The 22,753-nt window shown below is 44.2% G+C and overlaps 1 protein-coding gene across 1 annotated transcript in view; it reads right to left on the reverse strand.

Moving 5' to 3' along the window:
* SEZ6 (seizure related 6 homolog) overlaps positions 1-22,753 on the reverse strand; it is a 268,918-nt gene that overhangs the window by 42,841 nt on the left and 203,324 nt on the right. The window contains exons 5-7 of the mRNA XM_066601545.1: positions 6,717-6,902; positions 1,184-1,352; positions 54-220 (exon numbers count right to left, since the gene is read on the reverse strand). Of these exons, the coding sequence (XP_066457642.1) occupies positions 54-220; positions 1,184-1,352; positions 6,717-6,902 (522 nt within the window). The remainder of the gene's footprint in view (positions 1-53; positions 221-1,183; positions 1,353-6,716; positions 6,903-22,753) is intronic.

Below are 22,753 nucleotides of genomic sequence, written 5' to 3' on the forward strand. Positions count from 1 at the left end.
AGTAAAGAGACTGCGGGAATAAGTTTCAGAACAGAAAGACCACATTGCATTACCTTGATAACGAAGTGCCACCCCTGTAGAGCTGCCACTGCTATCGGTTGTTAGCTCAATAAAAAAGTGTTGACCTGTACTGAGTAAACCTTCAATTGGAAGATATTCCACCTCATAGGAGTCATACACAGGCGGCGAGTCAATAGTATTTCCATCTCGGATGATAAGTCTGCAGAACAAACAAGTCCCATTAGCAGACTGTCAATATGTATTAGCAAGCCGGCAACATGAAGTGAACAAATATTAGACACTTGGACAAAAATAATAGGAAGAAGAAATGGAACTTTAATACAATACATTTTGCCTATTAGAACATTATTTTAAGTAGGGAAACTGTGTATTAAAATATTGATCCAGCACGCTAGTGGATAGCAATCTAGATTTCTTGAGATGTATGCTCGGAGTACTTTGTTTTAAAATATTGATCTTGAACTCTACTGAGCTTCTGTCTGGTTTTCTTGGAATGTAATCTCAATTTGATCTTCTATTGGGTATTGAGGTGCAGAGAAGAAAATTACACAGAGGATAAATATTTCCTTACAACTAAAGAAATTGTATCCCGTGAGTCTGTGTGCCATAGATACCACCAACTTCCAGATACAATTTACTGCTATGTTAGTGTATCCGAATGCAAGTCTAAATTGCATGCAGCACATAGTATATTCCCAGAACCATTACTGTATTTTAACATAAGCTACTTTCCTTATATAAAATCCTAGTGATCAATAATAGAGATGAGCGAGCACGCTCGGTTAAGGCAGTTACTCGAGCGAGCATCGCTCTTCTCTAGTAACTGCATTCTCGTCCGAGCAGGCTCGGGGGAAGGGGGGGAGCTGGGGTGAGCAGGATGCGGCGGGGGGTAGAGAGATTTCTCTTTTTCTCCCCCTTGCTCCCCCCTGCTGCCCCCCGCCGCCCCCCCCGAGCCTGCTCAGATGAGAATGCAGTTACTCGAGAAGAGCGATGCTCACTCGAGCAACTGCCTTATCCGAGCGTGCTCACTCATCTCTAATCAAAAATCATTAGCAACATATTTGTGACATTTCTCCATATAAGGTCAAAACCAAATTTTTTACCAAGATCAACATTTTGCATTGCCCACAGATATACCAACAGTTGGCAACTATAGGTTTACCTGTCATCATCCTCGGCCAGGGAGACTTTCTCAAAGTGCAGGTGAAGGCGTTGTGCTGAGGGAGCCTCTAGGACCCAATGGCAGGTCAGATTATTGCTGTAGTTTCCTGGGAAGTTGGGTGACACCAAACGTCCGGTAGTGATATTTCTTATGAGCCCTCCACAGGCAGCTGAATAGAAGATTAAGAAGATAAGGAATCAAAAATGTACCAGACAGAGCCTGTATTTGATTTAGTAAGTGTATAACATTCAATGGTGATTACTTGGTTGCCACCATGACAGAATGGCCTGTTAGTTACAGTAGCTCTTGCGGAGAAGGAAGGAGAGGGAAAATTTCAATCAAAGCTATTGTAGATGTTTAGGTTTGAGGTGAACTAAAACTGGCCATAGATTTGAGATATTTATCTGCAGATCATTAGCTGATCAAGCTAGTGTTGGACTGAGCTACCTTGGGCCAACTAGGGTATATTATTCTGAGGGTCCACTCTCCTTCTATACAAAATTAATTCCCTGGTCTGTCCAACATTTGGTCACACGCTATATGCTTTATCCTCCACCGCTGGGCCAGGGATGTAGATAGAAGTCATATATTTTATAATACAACATTTGTAATATGTTGGCTTTAGATACATCAGCTCATCTCTAGTATACAACTAAATAACATAATCACCATATAATAGTCAGATACCAGTTCTACACAGTCATAGTGATTACAGTGCAGTTATCACAGGTTGTCCAAGATTGGAGTCATCCTATTTCCTTGCTCGTCTCTATCTGGGCCTAGACTGCTATGAAGACTTCTTCCTGCCACAACTTGTCTCCGTAAACTCTTCCTATCCTGCCATTTCATGCTCCTCTCAATGCCTCTCCATACTAATAATGTCCCCCTCTGAGGCCTCATTTAGTTTTAATGTTCCTTTTATGGCCAAATTTGGTTATAGTGCCTCCTCTGATGGGTCAGTTATAATGCCCCCTCTGAGGCCCCTCTTAGTAATAATGCTTCTTAGTAATACTATCCCATTCTGTGGCTTCTCTTAGTAACACTGTTCCCTTCTGTGGCCCCTCTAGGTAATACTATTCTCAGCTTCTCTTGGTAATAGTGCCCTTTTCTGTGACCCCACTATGTTTTAGCATACTCATGCCCAAAACTCCTGTTACCAGCAGTAGAAGCAGCTTGTCACTACAGGCTCACACCATGTTGCTCTCTACAGAACCCAACCTCTCTCTGTCTCCTGCACTTAGAGGAATTTCAGTATGAGGAAGTAGTTGGGTCATGCAGAGAGCAACTGGGCATCGGCCTGCAGTACATTGTGAGTGACAAGCTGCTTCTACTGGTATCAGCTGGGGGTTTTGGAGTAGAGGCCCTGTAAGCCATGGGAGGTAGGGGTGAGGGTGTAGCAGATTTGGGTGTAGCACGTCTTCGGCCCATGCATGTAAGCACACCAGTTAAATGGTGGATCCAGCTTATTTTAGTAACATTTGCTGTTAAAGTGGCCATACCTATTGGCTGTATATCCACTAAATCCACCAATTCCAGCAAGTCCAGAGAGTCTACTAATTACTAATATGTATGGCGATTTCCCAACTCTCCCCTGACGAGAAGCTAAGGATTGGGTGGTTGGATTTCAGCTGCCCCATCTTTTTGTTCTCAAAGGTTAAACTGTTGCAGACCAGAGGTACTAGTAGTGGTTTTCTCCCCTCTACAACATTCATATGTATGGGGCATATACTTTCCTTAAACAACAGTACAAAAGTGTACAATCTAACAACATGTTCAAAATGATATTCTGCGCAGAACATTTTATTATACTGCAGGCAGAAATTCATGTTATGTCTTTTTTTCCCCATTTCATTTCAATGCGTTGCAAGGTACTAATTAGCAGATAAATGGGTTATGTCAGAATGACTCCAGAGCCGCTCTCTGATGTGCTGCAGGTAGGAAGGCGAAGATCAGTTGTGGTAGTAAACATTAAATACTATAGTGTAGGTCATGTTGATTGGATTTAACCATGTGTGTCCAATGGTAGAGTCTCACTGTGTAAACATATTTTATAGACATACAGAAAGCAATAGATTACGAGTGTTACTGCCAAACAAACTCTATTTAGAAAACATCCTAAAATGTATCATGTCACATAGAGATTGGGTAAGAAACGTTTCTAGGACTCTGACTAAGGTGGGGTGGTGGTGGTGGTGAGGGAATACAGTGTCCATCTATGTAGGCTCCTACAGGGGCATCATTGATACCATGTCCATGTCTTATATGGCACTATTCTAAGTGTAAAATACACTGATTGACTAGACATCCCATAGCTTGAACCTTACATTTAGAAGTGCATGGAAAGCTTAATTTTTTTATCATATACTCTGTCAAAAAAATCAAGCACCGAGTTTCATCTTAGGCAGAGATACAAATGATTAGAGTTGTGGTTTGATTAGATGAATGGTCCTGCCACCTGAGGCCCTAAAAGTGGTTCCACCCTTGGCCTATAAGAAGGCTCTTAGAGGCTACTTGTGTGTAGTAAACGTCTTTCTCAGCCTGTGTAGAGCTTGTTGACCACTAGACGTCTCTACGACGCAGAGAAGAGATGTCACCCAGTTACCAGAGTCTGAGAGGGGCGCATTATTGGAAGGTGAGAAGCTAAATGGTCGTATCAACAAACTGCCCCCAACTGGGCTGTTCTGACCAGACTGTTAGGTGGTGTTAGGATTAGTGGATGTGTGAGGGCAAAAATACTAGGTGACTGGGCTTAGGGCGCCCTCAACAGACCACCAGTAGAGAGGATCATCTGACAAGCACAAGCAGCTCCAACTGTTTTGTTGTCGGCCATACAGACACAGGTGGTTCCATTGTCTCAGGCCCCTGTTTCTGTCGGCACTTGGTTAAAGGACATTAGTCTCTCAGTACCCATTACGGGTACTGCCTTTGACACTCACCCACCATTGCCTCCATTTGCAATGGTGTCATGAACAATGAAACTGGATGCTACAAAGTGGAATCGGTTTGTCTTCAGTAACCACCTCTAGGTTCAGTTTGGGCATTGATGACAGCTGTGTTCATGTCTGTAGATCTCAGGGTGAGCACCTCAAACCTGCCTTTATTGTGGAGCAGCACACTGCCCCCACTGCTGGTGTGATGGTCTCGGGGGGCCATCACATACGACAGTCGGTCACCTCTAGTAGTGGTACGAAGGACAATGACAGCTCAGTGATATGTTCAGGACCTTCTGCAGCCACATGTGTTCCTCTCATGGCGGCTTCCAAGAGGCTTCCAGCAGGATAATACTCGGCCGCACACAGCAAGGGGATCACAGGAGCCTCCACAACATTGTCACACTTCTTTGGTTGCCCAAACTTTCAATACATTATGCACAATTTTTGCCAACTACCTTTTCCCAATTCATTCTGCAAAATATACCTTTGTTAATAAATGAGGGCCATAGTTTTTCCTTCTGGTCAACAATTTCTCACTAGGGGTATGTTTAATCAGGACGCAGATAGATTACTTGGTCAGGCTTGGCGTATCTTGCAGGCATGTTTTTTATTTCATATTTTATTCTCTAAAATACATACTCATCCATGCATTGATCTTGTGGATTTATCACACATTTTTACATTTGCTTCCTAACATGATGTGCTGTTAATGAAGTTCAATGTTGCCAAAGTCCAGAAATTCCTGGACTGTCCGTCAAAAGTTTTTTTCCCTCAGTGTCCATGAAAAACATTAGCAGCATCTGCATTTTTTTTCAGACTGGTGATATTTAAGCAGGTTATTATGACTGTAATTATCATTTTACAGTTCACATTAAATGCTGGTAATGAGATCATATCAGGTTTTTACCTATAAACATGTATAAGCTTTATCATTCAGTATGGTTTTCTGATGTGTCCATAAAAAATGTTGGCTGTCTGCAGGGGCATCGCCAGCACTGGAGATCCGGGGCATATGCCCAAGACCTTTAGTGCAGTAACCCCAACCCACTAGACTCGCGAGTGCCACAGCTATCACAATGCTCAGTGATGAGGGGACTCCCCGTGGGGGGAATATTTACGCGCAGCACAGACCTATGCGGTGCATGCATGTCTTATCTTATGCAGGTGCACGAATTTGCACGCCTGTAAAACACGGACATGTGAACACACGAAAGGAAAACAATGGTTCTAATAGACACGTGGTTTTGTGCGCACATAGGTGGGCATACAAATAAATGCTCGCGTGAACAAGGCCTAAGGCTGGATTCACATGTGCGTATGTCGGACGTGTTTTCACACCTGGGCGATATACGCTGCCCCTCTGATGCATTGGTTTACAATGAATCAGTTCACATGGGCGTATTTCTGTGGTGAAAAAGGGCCCAGCCGGCCAAGATAGTGCATTTCGGCAGGGTGCTTTTACGCCGGCGGCTGCTGCATAGACTCCTATGGTAGCCTATGACAGCTGCCGGAGAAGGGAGGTGTGAGAGAGTATAGTAGCGTGACTGCTAAACTCCCATCCCCTTCCCTTCACCTCTCTGCCCCTTACCGACTGTTATCAAAGTGGGGAGGTGGAACGGGAGCGGAGCTAGCTGCTAAGCTCCCGCCCCCTTCTATTGCTGGCTGCGACAAGGGGAGAGAGGGGATGGGAGCTTAGCACACCAGCACCTGCCCCGTCCCGCCTTCTCCCCTTGCTGAGAGACGGCATTGCGGGCTCGGAATATATGCGCCGGGCTGAGTCCGTCTGAGGCCTTAGTCACACGGGCGTTTTTTCGCGCGATTTGCGGATCGCATGACGGATGCGCATCCGCAAATCGCATGACCGGGGCCAAAAAAAAATCGCCCGAAAAATCTGCTCCTAGCCGCGTTTCATTAGAAACGGGCCGGAGCTGTCCAGCGCATTGAATTCAATGGAGCCGGCAATACAGCCGGCTCCATTGAAAGCAATGCGCTGCGGGCGAGCGCGGGATGAATTGTCGGGAAGGGCTTAAATATATAAGCCCTTCCCTGCAATTCATCCAGAAAAGTGTAAAAATAAAAAAAAAATATATACTCACCTTGTCCCGGCAGATGGAGTTCAGCGCGGCCGACCTGCAGTGGGTGTGAAGGGGGTGTGAGTCAGACTTGCCCCTGATTGGCTCAGCGCTGAGCCGATCAGAGGCAGGTCTCACTCACAGCCATTCATGAAAATTTTTGTAAAGTTTTTCAGTACATTATATGGTACATTAAATAGTATCATTAAGAAATTGTACGATTAACAAAATAAAACTCGGCTCGCAAAAAACATGTCCTCGTAAAGCAACGTTGATGGAAACATAAAACAATATGGCTATTAGCGGGGATGAAAAAATTAAAATAAAAAAAATTAAGAATCTCTGATATTGAAAGAGTTGAATTTCCATCAGTCAAGTGACATTTTTAAGAAATCAATGCATTATTTTCTTGGGTATTTAGGAAAAGTAAAGGAGTTAATAATAATTACACTTTCCTTCTATAATTATAAAAAATCTGGGGTACATACTATATTTCATTACATGTATATGATCCCAGACATTTCTTACCTATACATTGAGGAGCCCGACTACTCCAGAATGGCCGTGTTGCATTAAGACAGGTTAGGACATGTGGACCATGTAATTGGTAGCCCGTGTTACAGTAGAAGTATGCTTCTCCTCCAGGATGCAAGCTAGTGACAGAGACGTCGCCATAAGGAGGTCTTCGAGGAAATCCACAGCTCAGGACATAGGCTGCAAAAAGATAGATATTGCAATTTATTTACAAGAACCTATGATGATGAAAAGGATATTGTACATTGTGAAGACATCTAAGGTTGAAGGGGTTTTGTCATAAAAAAAAAAAAAAAAATTCTATGCTCACCTATTTCTCCCCAGGCAGACTCCTTACCGCATCGTCTCCTCGCTGATCTTCTCTAGTCCCCCTGGGTCAGCTCACTGGAAGCCTGATGGATTCTTTTCTCCTTGTTATGAAGCATGCATTCCTCGCATTCTTCTTCCTGCAGGTCAGTGAAGGTCACGTCCCCTATGTAGCGTTTACTGGCTAGGACGGAATGCTGATCTATTGCAGAGACAGCGGGCATGCACAGTCTCTGCAATAGCTCGGCACTCCCTCCTACGCTGTGAACTAGTGACATAGCATACATTGGCCCGCAGGACGAAGACTGCCTGTGAATGTACATAACGTCACAGGAAGCAGAGGAATCAGCCAGCTGGAGGGGAGGTGACCTGGGGGGACTGCAGCAGACAGGAGAAGATCTGGTAAGCAGACTGACTGGGGAGGAATAGGTGAGTATAGAATTTTTTTTTTAATGATCGAACCCCTTTAAATTATGAGTTATTTCATGAAAGATTCTGAGATTCTGTCAAATACTCTAATCCAAATAATCCAATTGGAGTAATTAAAAAAAAATAATGCACATTAAATTCCTTTCAATAGAAACAAATATCCCATTGTGATCAATCACGAAAAGTACCTGTACGAGAGGCTATGCAAGTTGTCAAACACTGAATTTTCAAATGAAATGTTGGAATGAATCCTTGCATGTTATTAGTCCATCTGGGATTATTTTGGGCTAATCTGTAGCCATCTCTGGGTCACAAGCAGCATTGAAGATTACAAGGTTTGTGTAGCTTGGAGGATTTCCTGCCTGAGTGATGGATTAGCTGAAATACAGTTATAATGTCCCATCTCGATCTTGCAATGGATTTCCCGGACTGGGGGCTTGGCACCACTCATTAACTCCCAGCTTGATAAATTAGTCGTGCTGCTTTCCTAATGGGACCCATAAAGTATTTCCTCTGTGTCTGCGGCACTCCTCCACAAAGCTCAAGAGATACCAAAATGTAACACAGGGATTGCCAAGGGAAAAAAAGGAGTAAATGCAGAGCATTATTCACACACTAATTGCCTCACGGTGATATATTCCTCTTTATTATATCTGCAGCGTGTGCTAAACAAAGCAGAATACAAATCTGAGACAACACATGTACCCATAACGAGGACCAGACGGATTCATATTTTATTTACACTTCTGGAGGAAGAGACAATAAATTCCTAATATGAGGATATATCTGTGGGTCTTCCCTGCATCTCAGAAGAAACTAAGTTACTAGAAATAGCTTCCATGCTCATAAAGGTATACAGCAAATCTTGTAGAACTTCTACTATGTTAAGTTACTGCATTAACTTTTATTGCTTTCTATTTAAAAGGAACCTTTCATTAACTATAAGCACCATAAACTAAGTTATGGTACTTATAGTTTAGGTGACGGGGAGTCCGGGGAGCAGGGGGTTGTCCCAAAGACCCTGGAAGTCCCTTCCAACTCTACCATTTTATGGAGTCTGGCTTTGCTTTTAATTCCTATCCATTGTTACAAGACTTGTATAAAGAGTCTAACTTTGGCTTGAAGGAATGCTGTCTTCCAATAGGTGGCACTGTGGAGGTATTATTCCATCTCCTACAGTCCCCTGTTGCTGCAATGTCCCCCAACAAAGTCAACACTTGCACAGCCAGCTTGAGTCTTTTCAGAAGGCTGTGCACGTGGACTCCCATTCATTTCTATGGGAATGCGAGTGAGAGACCTTTCATGTGAGACGAAGCCAAATCCGCAGCTGCAGAATTGCGCACCAAAATCCACAGGTCTAATTGCAGGTTTTAAAAGCCATTTTAAATTCTGCATCAAAATACGTAGGTAGCCTGTGGATTTTGGTATGGAATTTAGAGGGGCTTGTGGTGGTCATGCGGCCTGTTCCATTGGTGGGAAAGGTCCCTAAGGGACAAGCTATTTGATGTTTAATGTTAGGATGATGTTGTTTTCCTTTAATGGTACTGTCTCTTTAAGAAAGGAGAGATGAGAATGCAGGAACAGAACTGAGCAGGAAGGAACAGGAAGTCTAAAGTGCAGAGAGCAGTTAAGTTGAAGACAAAGGAGATTGGGAGTCTCATTTAGTTTGGGCTGCAGTCATTGTCCTAAGGGCTCAGTCACACGGGCGCATCGGCGCCCGTGTTTCTGCAAGAGGAAGACGGCCGTACCTCAAGATGGACGTCTCTCTGCAGCGCCGGGAGAAAGAACATGTGACCGGCTTCATTGACGGTCATGTGTTTTTTCTTCAGCGCTGCAGAGAGACGACGCCTTGCTCTGCGTCCCGGCTGCCAGCTCCCTGGATTAAACACGCCCCCAGCCAGTCAGAAACTGGGGCCTTTAACATTTCTCTAAACTGCTGTCTTATGTCATCACTGCTAACTTCCAGTGGCGACATAATACAACAATACCGATGGTCTGTTATCTGCATACAGCACTTCCTGAAGAATCACAGTGTGCAGTCCTTGCAATCAGTTCTCCGCCCGAACAATGGATTTTAAACTCAACTAAAAATCATCGTTCGGACGAAAAGCAAACGATGGTAGCATTTTCACACAACAATTATTGCACAAAAGACATTGTTTGAGCAAATTTTGAATGATAATCATTGCGTTTAAATGGGGCTTAATAGGGCTCTATTTTTAACCAGCTCATGTCCTAGCACCTTGTCATTTGACGTAGAGATAGCATTGCATTGCAATCAACTGCACTATACTTATCTGCTCCTCAACCACCAATCTCTCCCCTACTGGTAAACAGTAAATGGTGAGATAGCAATGTGTAGTATTGAGTGGCTTGGCTACACAGGGGAGGGGAAGCTGAGCTTGTGTTCATTCATGAGAGACACCAGCTGAATAGTGCTGGAAATGCCCCCATCCACAAATCTCAGTAGAGGACTTGAGGCAAAGCAAGTACTATGTTTTATACATGCATCAGAATGAAAATTGAAAGCAAAAAATGAATAAGTGCCTCATTTTCTTCTGCAGGGGCTTAATAAGATATGTGTATTGATTTTTTTTTATGCACAAAGGTTTCCATAGCCTATAAGAACCAGTTTGCACAGAACACAGACTGAATACATCGTTAATAATCCATCTGCATGGAACTTTGATTGAATTTGGGTTTTTTTTGCTGCTAGCAGATTCACATGGACTAACAGACTAAGCTATCCTAGATTATCGGATCACAAGCTGTTTGTTCTCTGTTCAGCGGTTAATAAATCTGGTATCTGTTGTGTAATGATAAAATCCTATGCAGTATGTTGGGTTCTCCTGGAGCCTCCAGACCACGGCCGATGACCTGGCCTTTCTTAAAATTTGTCCCTCACCCAAACCAGTGAGGCTGGACTTGGGTCATGAGTCCCTTATGTCCCCACTGCCCACCTATGAAGAGAAGGGGACTGTGATCTTGATTGTGAAGCTTGGCCTTGTGCTTCTGGCTCAACAATCAGGCCAACTCTACACCCACCAGGCTGACACTGACCCAGAGAGCCCAGAACAGGCTGCCTGTGGTGCCCTACATGTGCACACAGCTTTCTGAAAAAAGTCACGATGGCTGCCAAGAGACATTGCAGGAATAGGGGACCTGGTGAGTATGAAAGGAGGCTGCCCAGATGACACATGGCACCTGACTTAGTATGGTGCTTACAGTTGATGACAGGTTACCTTTAAAGAATCATTCTAGGAAAAATTGATATACTGTGTTATGCCTAGTACAGGACGCAAAAGATGGTGCATGAGACAGGGGTGCAAATTTCTTTAGAAAATAAACTAGCTAAAAAAGGGGCAAAGGGAAGGTAGCAACTCATGACTGCAACTTCTATACTATAGATACTGTATGATGTATTGACGGGGCATTTTTGAAAGTTGTGTAGTGGCCCAGAGTTATTGGAGTCCCCTTCAGAATGTTCTATGTTTGTCTCATGTCACTGTCTTGTCAGTGTCTTGTTTGTGAAGTGCATTTGGTTTATGTGTATTGGATGGTTGCAGGACTGAAAGGGTTAATGTCTAATATGTCCTGTTCTGTCTGGAAAATGTATCGTTTTGTGAGTATCGTTTGTGGTAATGTGAAGATGTTAGATATATGTGTTTGCAGAATGCAATGCAAGGGGTTGCTGAAGTGGAGTCGTAAGGGAGTGGTGGTAGTAGAAGGAGTATGGAAGAGTCTGAGAGGTGGTCCGTTGTTCCTGCCTGGGCCTAGCATTAGCCACCATCTCCAACGAAGCGAGTGCACCCAGACTATAGAAACGTGTGGGTACTGCATGCGTTCGGAGAGAGGGAAAGGGACCGCTAACCTGCAAGAAGTGTAACAGACTCTAGAGAACCAAATATCCTGTGAATCCTCCCTGTGTCACTATTTTAAGAACTGTTATCATTAATACTTTTTCAGTAATTGAGCAGAACCAAATGTTCCTTTTCAGAAAAGTATACTATGTGCGTGGACTTCTTTATTTCCCTGGAATTTACATCTCCATAGATCCACCGCAGAGGACAGAATGTTGGCGTCACAAGTGACAAATTGGACTTAAGGTAGCAATGGTTACTACCCTTGTGATCTCCCCCAGCAGTAACGAGGTTGGGTCTTGAGCTACCCTCAGGGAGGAGATGGTAGAACCCTGTGACAAGGTTGTCTCCTCGGCTGAGGGGCTGCTCCTCAGACACTACAGTTGCCTAACCCATTATGGTTCAAGCCTTGTATATTTATGGCATTTGGTTCTGGGCTTTAATACTGGCCTATAGTAAATATATGGTTTGGGATTACATCTCCTGCCCCTGTAATCTAGCAGGAGCAGATCTGGTGCTTGGATGTCAGACACAGCTGAGGACCCGGGGGGAGGGGGGGGGGGGGGGGGAAAGACAGAAGGGTTTTTTAACTGCTTCTGCCTTCTCATTTACAAGTTACATAGCAATAAGTGCAGGTGACCCAGTGATTGCATGATCGCCAGCGATCCCCAGCATGTCAGAGCAGCAGGGTCTTAGCAGACCCCTGACCAGCTCTGACACTGACTACTGTCACTCTAGGGGGTGTTTTCCCTTGTAACTGGTGGCTTCTATGGATATTCCAGTTACAGTAGAAAACCGTGAAATCAAAAAATACAGTATGAATGTCCAGCAGAGGTCTTATATAACGTCATTAGAGACATAGATGTTGAAGAAAAAAAGTTACAAAAATAAGTAAAAATCAGAATAAAACAAAAAAAATATATTTAAAAAAAGAAAACTACCCACCACCAGCACCAAACTAAACTGTCCCCAAATCCGTCACTCCATTCTTATGGAGGAACGTGGGATACAGTTCTCATGTTCAGTGGAGATCCCATTATTGGACCTCTACTGATTAAACGGATAGTGGATAACTTTAAAGGGGTTGTCTAGGACTTCTGGCATTTTTCTGTTGCTGACCTATCCTCAGGGTGGCTACCCACGAGCAATATTTTTTCTTGTGATGCACCTGTCCACACAGCACTGAGTGTTCTGCGATTTTTGACAAAAAATGGCAGAACACCCTTGCCTAAGCCCCTATATTCACCAATCTACACTGCGTGCAACTTTTTTTAAAATGTCCTCTGGTTACAAGAGACCTCAAAGGAAAGCATTTTGCTAAAGGGGTAAAACAAAAAAAAAAGTTTAAAAACTTGCTTTGAGCTGTGGGAAAAACATTTAGACGAATGTATCGCTTCAAATAGGGAGGACTCTGAAGGAGACTGAAGTTTCAGAACGTACAAATAGATTATTTTTAATAAATGTATTCCTGTTTCTTTTGGGTAGGCCCTCAGATTTGCAAATGGCAAAATCTGCATCAAATCCACATTAGGCATGCAGACTTTTGTGTGTGAAAGCGCTCATCCGGAGTCTACCTGCCAGCAGGTGGCGCTGCAGAGGCATTGCAGCATCTCCTATTTGCATTAAGTTATTCGGTCATTACTATAGTTTATGGGAGTGCTCCAAGGTGACAGATACATTTTTATGTAGATTATATATAAATTATACATTGATGTTCAATTGTGAGCATCTGTTTTAATTACATACGATGCCTAACCTGTGATTGCTTTTATGATCATTGCCAATAGCAGAGTGTGATTACATTTTCTAGCAAGCTTGGATTTGTGATTGCTTATGTAGCATAGGTCATATAATAGAGCATGGGGAGAAGTGATATGCTACATATTCAGAATCATCATAGAACGCGCTCATAGGGGCAAAATAGTTTATTTTTGAGTAACAATGGATAAAATTTACTCAATAACTTGAGCTAAATATTAGTGCACTACACTGTATCATGCAGGGGGGCAGAATATTACAGAACCTTGGCACCAATCCCTCCCAAGGTTACAAAAAAAACCTCCTGGATAAGGTCTTATGCACATGGGTATATTTTCTGTCCATACTAAGTCCATATTTTTAACGGAGCGCATACAACACCATAGATTTGTATTGGATTATTGCAGTTGTTAGTTGTGCGTTTTTATGTCTATATTTAACCCTTTCCAATCCACTGTCTGACGTCTAAAGACATTCTGATTGAAGGCTATTTAGCTCCGATGTCGGAAGATGTCCGGCAGGGTATTCTTACTGTAGATTACTGGCCGCTATGTTGTCGGGGGGCCTCTCCAGCATGTCCCATACCGCAGTACTGGCTCTAGCCAGCAGATGGTGCCATTGTATTATGGCAGAAAGAGAAAGACCTCTAGGAAACCCTGAATCCAAAATTGGATTGCAAAGGGTTAAGGCGTGTAAAACGAAAATTACTCTATGTCCTATTTTGGTCCATATAACGGACTGAAATTGCCCATTAAAGTCTACAGGATTGCATAAATACGTAGCAAATACACAATTGCCTGCGTATTCGCTGCGTTGTTTACATATTGTCAGGAAACAGTGGGGAAAAAAGTTACATTAACCGGGCTTACTTGCATTTTTTTTTCTGAACACATAAAAAAAGCAATGAATACGGATGCAACACAGTCCTTAAAAATGCGCATACGCACCAAACCCCACCAAAAATGCACAAACACTTGCAGTGAAAGTGGTGCCTTTTTCATGGACCAAAATTGCATATACCTGTGTGTATTGGGCCTTAGCCCCCCCCCCCCCAAACAAGCGCATGCGTATTTTTGCTCACATGACGGTAGCGTTTTTGGGCGCATATTGGTATTTTTTACTGTACTTTTTGCACCCGCAAGGTGTGTTTATTTCTGTGCGGCAAAGAAATATGCATCAATTCAAATGGTTAATTAGTCTAATGAGTTGCAGATCTGTTCTTTTTACTGTGCAATTACACAGAGTTTTTTACGCATCTCCTAATACATTTGCGCAGCCCATTGACTTCTGAGGGGACTAGAGATGAGCGAGCATACTTGCTAAGGGCAATTACTGAAGCGAGCATTGTCCTTAGCGAGCACCTGCCCGCTCGGAAGAAAAGATTCGGGTGCCGGTGGCGGGCGGGGGAGAGCGGGGAGGAACGGAGGGGAGATCTCTCTCTCCCTCTCTCCCCCCTGCTCATTCCCGCAACTCACCACTCACCCGCGCCGACACCCGAATCTTTTCTTCCGAGCGGGCAGGTACTCGCTAAGGACAATACTCGCTCGAGTAATTGCCCTTAGCGAGTATGCTCGCTCATTCCTAGTGGGGACTTTTGCTGTGCAAATGCGCAGGAAAGTAAAGCATGCTGTGTTTTTTTTTTTTTTTTTGCACGACCGAAATGTGCAGAAAAAAAAATCTGTGCATGTAAACAAAGCCATTAAAATCAGTGGATACTATTCTCTGCGTATTGCATGCTCTCATTTTTTGCGCACAAATCCTGCGCAAATACACACATGTGAAGGAGCCCTTTGGCTCATATTAGTAAGGAGGAAGTTTAAATATTAATTGTCATTTCTTGTCCTGAAATCTCCTGTCTGGATGTTTTATTTGTAATTACTGGAAACTGTTAGTAAATAGTTAATAAATGGAATATCAGCATGTGTTATATTTCTGCGGCTCCCTAGAGTATAAAGTATATGCACCTCTTCTCTATAGACTGTAACTAAAATGCAGCAATTATCAGTTTACCGGTTGAACCATATTAGACCAAAAGATGGCAGTAGAGGACAGTGGTGAGCGCAGTCAGTGCCGTCGCATGAAGTCCTTATGATGTCATTTGTCTAGCGGTACCACTTGACCTTAGGGCCACACTAAGACGTCTTAGTTATAAGTTCTGTTTATAACCAATTATTTTTATGTACTTACGTATGCATACAATAAAAATTCACAACTTCTGTATTTTTCAGGGCATTCAGGACTTTAGTGCATCAATTAGTTACCAGGCGCAGCTTATCAGCTTCTCTACAGCGAAGTCTACAATGTTTGGGAAGCAGCATCCGCACTAAGACCCTGTGCACACGGCTGGATCCCGAATGTCCATAATATGATAATCTACTTGACAGATGGGAACATCCAGTTTTTTCTCTGGTAGACTTTGTGGCATTGAGTATAAGGGCTCAGTCAGACGGGCATTTTTTGCCGTACATGTTACTTGCGTTTACGATCCGCATCTATTAGAACTAGTGATGAGCGAGCATACTTGCTATGGGCAATTGCCCGCTCGAGAGAAAAGGTTCGGGTGCCGGCGGCGGGCAAAGAGCTGCGGGGGAGAGCGGGGAGGAATGGAGGGGAGATCTCTCTCTCCCTCTCTCCCCCCCCCGCTCCCCCTGCTGACTGCCGCAACTCACCGCTCCCCCGCGGCGGCACCCGAACCTTTTCTCTCGAGCGGGCAGGTACTCGCTAAGGGCAATGCTCGCTCATCTCTAATTAGAACCAATGCTTTTCAATGGCAGTGGTCACATGCCCGATTTTTACATGGGCACAAAAATGCGCAGCAGTAAATATAGGGCAGCGGATTTGCAAATGCTGTAGCGCCGGCCCCATTGAATTCAATGGGATAACATTGCGGTCCTCGGCCACAGCTGTAACAGCGATGAGGGACTCCCCGCAGAGATGAAGAAATCCTCAGCCACAGCTGTCACAGCTGTAGCAGAGGATCGCAACCGTCTCTGTATGTCAATGGGGTGGCCGCTGCTGTGACAGCATCCAGGGGTTTCACATCCAAGGAATCCCCTGCTGCAGCTCTCACAGCCGCAGCAGGGGATAGCGGGCAGCACACTTTATGTGCGCCTAAACGCAGTCAAGTGCATTTTTTTTCAGCATTACGCCCGCTTCGGTCATGCAAATTTTTATGCGCTTGCATTCTGCGCAAAAAAATGTGCAGAAAACAAACACTTGTCTGACTGAGCCCATATAGAGCTTTTAGTAGGATCCTCACATAGGTGATACACAGAGTATCTATATAGTAGGTCCATTAATGCAGCCCGTTCTCTTCCATACGGTTTGTGCGCGGGGAATAGTTTTGTGCATTAACTAGAGATGAGACTGCATGCACTAATTTTTGACAGCTATGTTAGCGAATGTTTCATGGCAGCCAAAGCGCACAGGTATAACTCGAGCTCCATCACAGTTTCATCCCCAGAAGTACGTAAATGTGTCTTTCGTGCAACAAAATATCAAAAAGAATGCTAGTGGTCCTCAGCATATATATATATATGAGCCCCGTGTGGTGGAGAAATGCAGTCCTAAGCTCTTGCTCATGACCTGAAGGTTGCGGGTTGAATCCCTGCATGATTCAGGTAGCCGGCTCAAGGTTTAGCTCAGCCGAGGTCGGTAAAATGAGTACCCAGCTTGGCGGGGGGTAATTAAATTACCTGAAAGCGCTGCACCTCCATTAAGGCCAGTTTCACATGAGTATATGTTTGCGCAAAAGAAATATGGAGCATGCTCTTTTTTCCTATGCATTTGTGTAGGGAAAGAGAATGTATTGAACTTATTACACTAATTGGCCATTTCAAGGAATGGGAGCATCGGCGTGTGGTTTTTCCATGTGCAAAAGAAGTACAGTAAAAATCGCTCTGATACGTGCAATTATGCAACACCCATTCTACAAAAATGTAGCGCAAATACGCATGTGCTCATGTGATATCGGCCTAGGGCCGGCTTCACACAGGCGGGAGAATCATGTGAGATTTGTGCGTTGCCAGATGAACGAATCTCGCTTGAATATGAACCCCATTCCTTTGAATAGGGTTATACACATGAGTGATTTTTTTCCCCTGCATCTCACCTCAATGCGATGTAAGGGCTCAGTCACACGAACGCCGATCCGCCCGTGTTTCCGGACGGGAAATCGGCGCACTGCGTGCAGACGAATCTTCGCATGGCCAGCTCCATTGCCAGCCATATATTCTTTTTCCGGCAGGTGCGGGTATTCGTCCGCTCCTGCGGTGCGTCCGTTTTCCCGTCTGGAAACATGGGCGGATCGGCGCCTGTGTGACCGAGCCCTGAGAAACAAATCACGCCACGTCCTATTTTGGGTGTGCCATCGCATCTTCCATTGTTTTCAACGGGGTCGGTGGCAGCATTGCACCGCTTGCTAGGTACACGCAAGTGCGATGCGTTGCAAGGTTCCCTCAGCCCCAGTGGTGGATCCCTACTTCCCCGGAGTGATGTGAGGCAGTTTTGACATAAAAATGCCTTGCATCCTTGGGGAAATCGCATGCCGGCAAGCGCAATATCGACCATGGCCCGATATCATACTCGTCCATGTGAAGTTAACCTAACTTTGTCACCACAGTATTTAACTCCAGTCCTCAGGAACCCCCAACAGGTTATGGTTTTAGGATTTCCTCAGTATTGCACAGGTGTTCTAACTATAGGATATCCTGAAAAAATGACCTGTTGGGGGTTCATGAAAACTGGAGTTAAGAAACTTAGTGTCACCATCTTTTCACAGCAGGGGTGTCGCAAGGCACTTATAATCTGGGGCCAGGACCCGCTTCTAAGTGCATTGCCCCGAACGGTTAAACTCAGCCTAGCCGGCCACCAGTGCCAGTAGGAGTTGCGAGTGCTCTGCCTAATCTGTGGGGCCGCATGCTCCTCTCAGCCCACCCCACACACTGCACTTGTGAAAAACTTCATTGTCTTCTCTGTGGGAGCAGGAAGGAGACAAGGAGCATCAGCATGCCAATGGGGTCTGGATAATAGGTAACTGGGTGAGTTATGTCTATACCTGGGCAACCGCGTCTGTGCATTATGGACAATGTTTTTTTTTGCCTCCATAGCGCCGGTATACATTTGGGGGCTTTTGTGATGTTTCTACTGTTGGCCAAATTCCCTACTGCTGCCTACCTCGACTTTTCTCTGCTTGACCAAATAGCATGCAGTTTTTTTTAGAAGGAAGAACAGCGGCAACTACAATGAGATATTGCACATTATTTGTTCATTTTTCTGATCTCTCACCTTTGATGGAACATAGCCCAGCAAGGCTTACAGGGAACATTAGGCACAACAGTATGTCGGCGACATGGTTTGTGACTACGTCAATCAGTAATACATACTCACAGCCGGGCTGTCTCATACTGACATATGCCAGTTTTACCCGACTATAATATGGGCACCTTTGAGCTTCTATAAGGGCTCCCACCCACTGGCGATTTTTTTTCCTTTGCGTTTTGCGTTTTTTCTCAAGAGCAATTAGTATAGAATGTGTTCCTGTCCACTGGCGTTTTTTTTTTCAGTCCGTTGCAATTTTTAACATAGGAACTGTCAGTTGCATATGTGTCCTTATTTTTCTCTTAATGCACCCATGAATGTCAATGGAAATTAACGGAAAAGGCGCAAAAAAGCTGCAAAAAACGCGCGGAAAACGCCCCAAAAAACGCGCGGAAAACGCTGCGTTTTTCACGCACGGAAATCGCAAACGCCAGTGGGTGGGCGCCCTCATACAGAAAAGTATCGACACATCATGGCATTGTGTAGCATACACTCCTGTGAAGCTGTCCTTAATGTATGTCGCTGAGTAGGCCTGACCTTAACTCCTTAGTGACCACCAATACACTACATTTACTGCAATCAATGTACATTGCGGCATATAAAGGGTTCACAGAGGGAGTGTGTGAGAACCCATGATGGTGCCGTCAGCAAAGATTTGGATTTCTAGACTATGGAGTGAATTACCTATATGATGGACTGCTTGCTAGAGACGGGTTGCACCTTACAAAAACAAGTAAGCATATATTTGGTGGGTGCCTTCACACATTAGGAGAGCTTTAAACTAGAACAATATGGGAAGGGAAGTGAAAGGCCAGGTAAAAATATACAGCTAATTAATACATCTGAGAACCTTGCTATTAGAAGTAAAAAGAAAGAACAGAGACAAAAAATTCAGAAGGAATGTAGAGGAGCAAGAGACACCGATCACAAACTAAAATGTTTCCACCAAATGCCGAGAGCATGGGAAACAAACAAGGAGAATTGGAGCTCCTAACACAGGAAGAGAAATATGATGTCATAGGCATCACGGAAACTTGGTGGGATGATACACATGACTGGAATACAAGGCTTGAAGGATACAACTTATTTATAAGAAACAGATCTAAAAAGGGGAGGAGGTATTGCGTTGTATGTTAGGAAAACATTGATCTCCACAGAGATTCAAGCTTCAGAGTATGGTAGTTCTGTAGAAACTGTTTGGGTAAGTATACAAGGAGAGAACAAGAGAAAGGACACCATTGTAGGCATTTACTATAGGCCACCTGGACAAGCAGAAGGTATTGATGAACTCTTTCTACATCAGATGGCCAAGTTCTCCAAAAAGCACAACATAGTGATCATGGGAGATTTTACCGATCCAGACATTTGTTGGGAATCTCTCTCAGGTAAAAGTAATGGATCCAACACATTCTTATCCGCTCTATCTGACAACTTTATCTTCCAAAAGGTAGAAGAGAAAACAATGGGATCTGCTACCTTGGACCTAATTCTTACCAACAGGGAGGGAAAGGTTGAGGAAGTAATGGCCCATTTAGACATCTTTTGAGTGATAATCGTTGTGCGCATTTACACGACAGGATGATCGCTCAAAATTCGGAGTTTGAGTGACAGTTTTGAGTGTTCACTTTGCATAAGTGTGTAAATGGAGGCTCACGCTGTATGCAGAATACAAGTGGGACCGCTATCTTCTGCCTACAGCTGTTTTCTTCTTGGAGCTTTCAGCTGGTATCCAACTGAGCGCTCTGAGTGGGGTATACAGAAGACAGCTGGAGCGCTGTCTTCTGCATACTCCTGCTGTGTTCACAGAGCACACAGCTGGTACACAGCTGAGCCCTCCGAGCGGGGTATGCAGAAGACAATCAGGGCCGCTTGTCTTCTGTATACAGCTGTTTTCTTCTCTGAGCGCTCAGCTGGTGTCCAGCTGGGCGCTCTGAGCAAGGTATACAGAAGACAGCTGAAACGCTGTCTTCTGCATACTCCTGCTGTGTTCGTGGAGCGCACAGCTGGTATACAGCTGAGTGCTCTGAGCTTGATAAAGACCTGTTCAGGTTGAAACGTCGCCAGCTGTTTTATCATGGAGGAATAAAGATACGCTTTTTTACAAATTTCTTCTGATGCTGCCGTGACCTTATTCGTTGGTGGAAATCTTTGTTGATCTTGATCCGGACCTGGTCTGGCTGTGCATCTCCCTCCCTGCCTAGTGAAGGCTAGAACACCGGTGGAAGATTCCTGGATCCACTTATATGGCTGATTACCTACTTACAGCCTATGTGAGGATACAAAATTGCAGCAGTCTCTATACAGCCTCGATTTGCGATGTTTTGTAGCCCATGTTTCCCTATGGAGCCTTACTATGATTTCACTATTCAGATTCTCGCCGGTTAATTGTACAGTTAAGAATAGATAGGACCCTATCTTTCCCGCATGTAGTTAATACTATGTGCGGGAAAGATAGGGCAGGACCTATCTTCCTGCCATTTTTTTCAAACTCCTACCCTATGGAAGGGCATTTGAATGGCTGGCGAGCAAAGAAAACCCCTCATTCATGCACCCCTACTCTCTGTATGGCTGCCTGAAACTGCCCTCAGATAGTATATGAGGAAGAAGCCAGGTACATTCGCTATCCATGTCCATGGTAGCCCCTGTCATTACAAAGACTAAGCGCTGCATATGTAAACCTGTCTTAGATTAGTGTGCACCTTGCTTGGAGATCATTATCCATTGTCAGCCTAACAGGCACCTCCACCAGACTAATTTATCATTCTGACACTGACAAATGTAAAGTTCTGCACATGAGCAGAGGAAATACATGTCACCATTACACACTAAGGGCTCGGTCGGACGAGCGTGTTTGACACGCTGCTACAGCAGCGTGTAAAACCACGCTTCTAAAACAGCCAATAAGTTACTATGGAAGCCATCCCATGGACCCTTTTTAAAAAGTGCAGAATCTCTGCTTCTAAAAAAGAAAAGACAGCGAGTGCCATCAGCTCCGTGGTGCACGCTGTCCAGGGTGCTTACCATAGACTGCTATCTTACAAAAACAGCTGTACTGCGTATGACCATCTGCGTGCCTCTGCGGTCATACACAATACAATTAGGCAACATATACAGGGTCACCAGCCAGGCTGACACCCGGAATCCGCTGCAGCCTCCTGCATGTGAAATCTGTCTCGGTAGTATGAGCCCAGGCTTATTTAGCAGGGAAGCCTTTGGTTCCTTTCTGACACCAGAGCCCAGATGCAGCTGCTTTTTTTGAGAATAGGTAGACACGGGTGATCTGTAAATCTGCCCATGGAAGTACTCTCTGGATTGATATACAGTTAGGTCCTTTAATTCTCCTCTTTTGTGACGTCTCTTGATATTCTACTTAGCCATTTCTAAACTCTCTTGTTTGCCTTGCAAATACTGGATTTCATAAGGTGACAATTACAGATGCTGAAGAATCACCCCTCAGCTTTCCACAGACCCTTAATGGTATATAAATCTGCATTGTTATACAGAATTACAGCCCCCTTGCTTCCTCCACTTCCTCTCTCCTATTGATCCGCCTGTGTAAATTACTGCCTTTATTGCAATTTTGGCATCCATTCATGAACCAGGAAGAACAAGATGAACAGAGCTAGTGGTCCCGTCCACCTAGCAGACTGACATTGTGATGCAAGGCAATGAATTGTGACTGAAACAGGCACAGTCACTTCAACAAAATGTGCATATATCAAAAGTACAAGTGAATATAAAAATCTTTATAACGCATCTTGTTAGAGAAGAATGCCTCTTTCTCCATGTCTGAGCCACTTCCTCTCCTTCCCCATCCCCGTGCACTGATCACCCTCAGTTCATTGATAAAAGTCTCTTGTGGATTTTCAGTTTATTAAAAGATCAAGATACATGCTGCCCATAGAAGTGTATGAAGAGAGTAGGAAGATGGAGGAAGAAGCAGCTGTAGAGAGGCAGAGAGACACACAGAGATGGTGCCAATGAAGACTTGGCAGTTTTCTATCTCAATTCTGCTAGATTCACAGCTACACTGCTCAGTACTGCTGTATAATGTCTTCCATGCTGCTTCTGAGGGTGTATTACAGAGAGATAGGAAAGCAGGATCTCCTCTACGCTGTGTACGCTGTATATGGGAGACATCATAGAAGCTAGTCTACACCTACCAGCTCAGGGAAAGCTGACAATTATAGATGTGGCCTGCAGAGGGAGAAAGTGGTGAAAATGCAATATACAAATCATACAATGGCCAGAAATTGTGTTATTCCTTGAAAAAGACCATCCGGTCAAACCGTCGCTGGCTTTTGTTTGTCATGGGAGAATAAAGATTTTGGATACTTCTACTTGCAATCTGGATGCTGC

This window comes from Eleutherodactylus coqui, chromosome 4 (genome assembly GCF_035609145.1).
Source record: "Eleutherodactylus coqui strain aEleCoq1 chromosome 4, aEleCoq1.hap1, whole genome shotgun sequence".
Taxonomy (NCBI): Eukaryota; Metazoa; Chordata; class Amphibia; order Anura; family Eleutherodactylidae; genus Eleutherodactylus; species Eleutherodactylus coqui.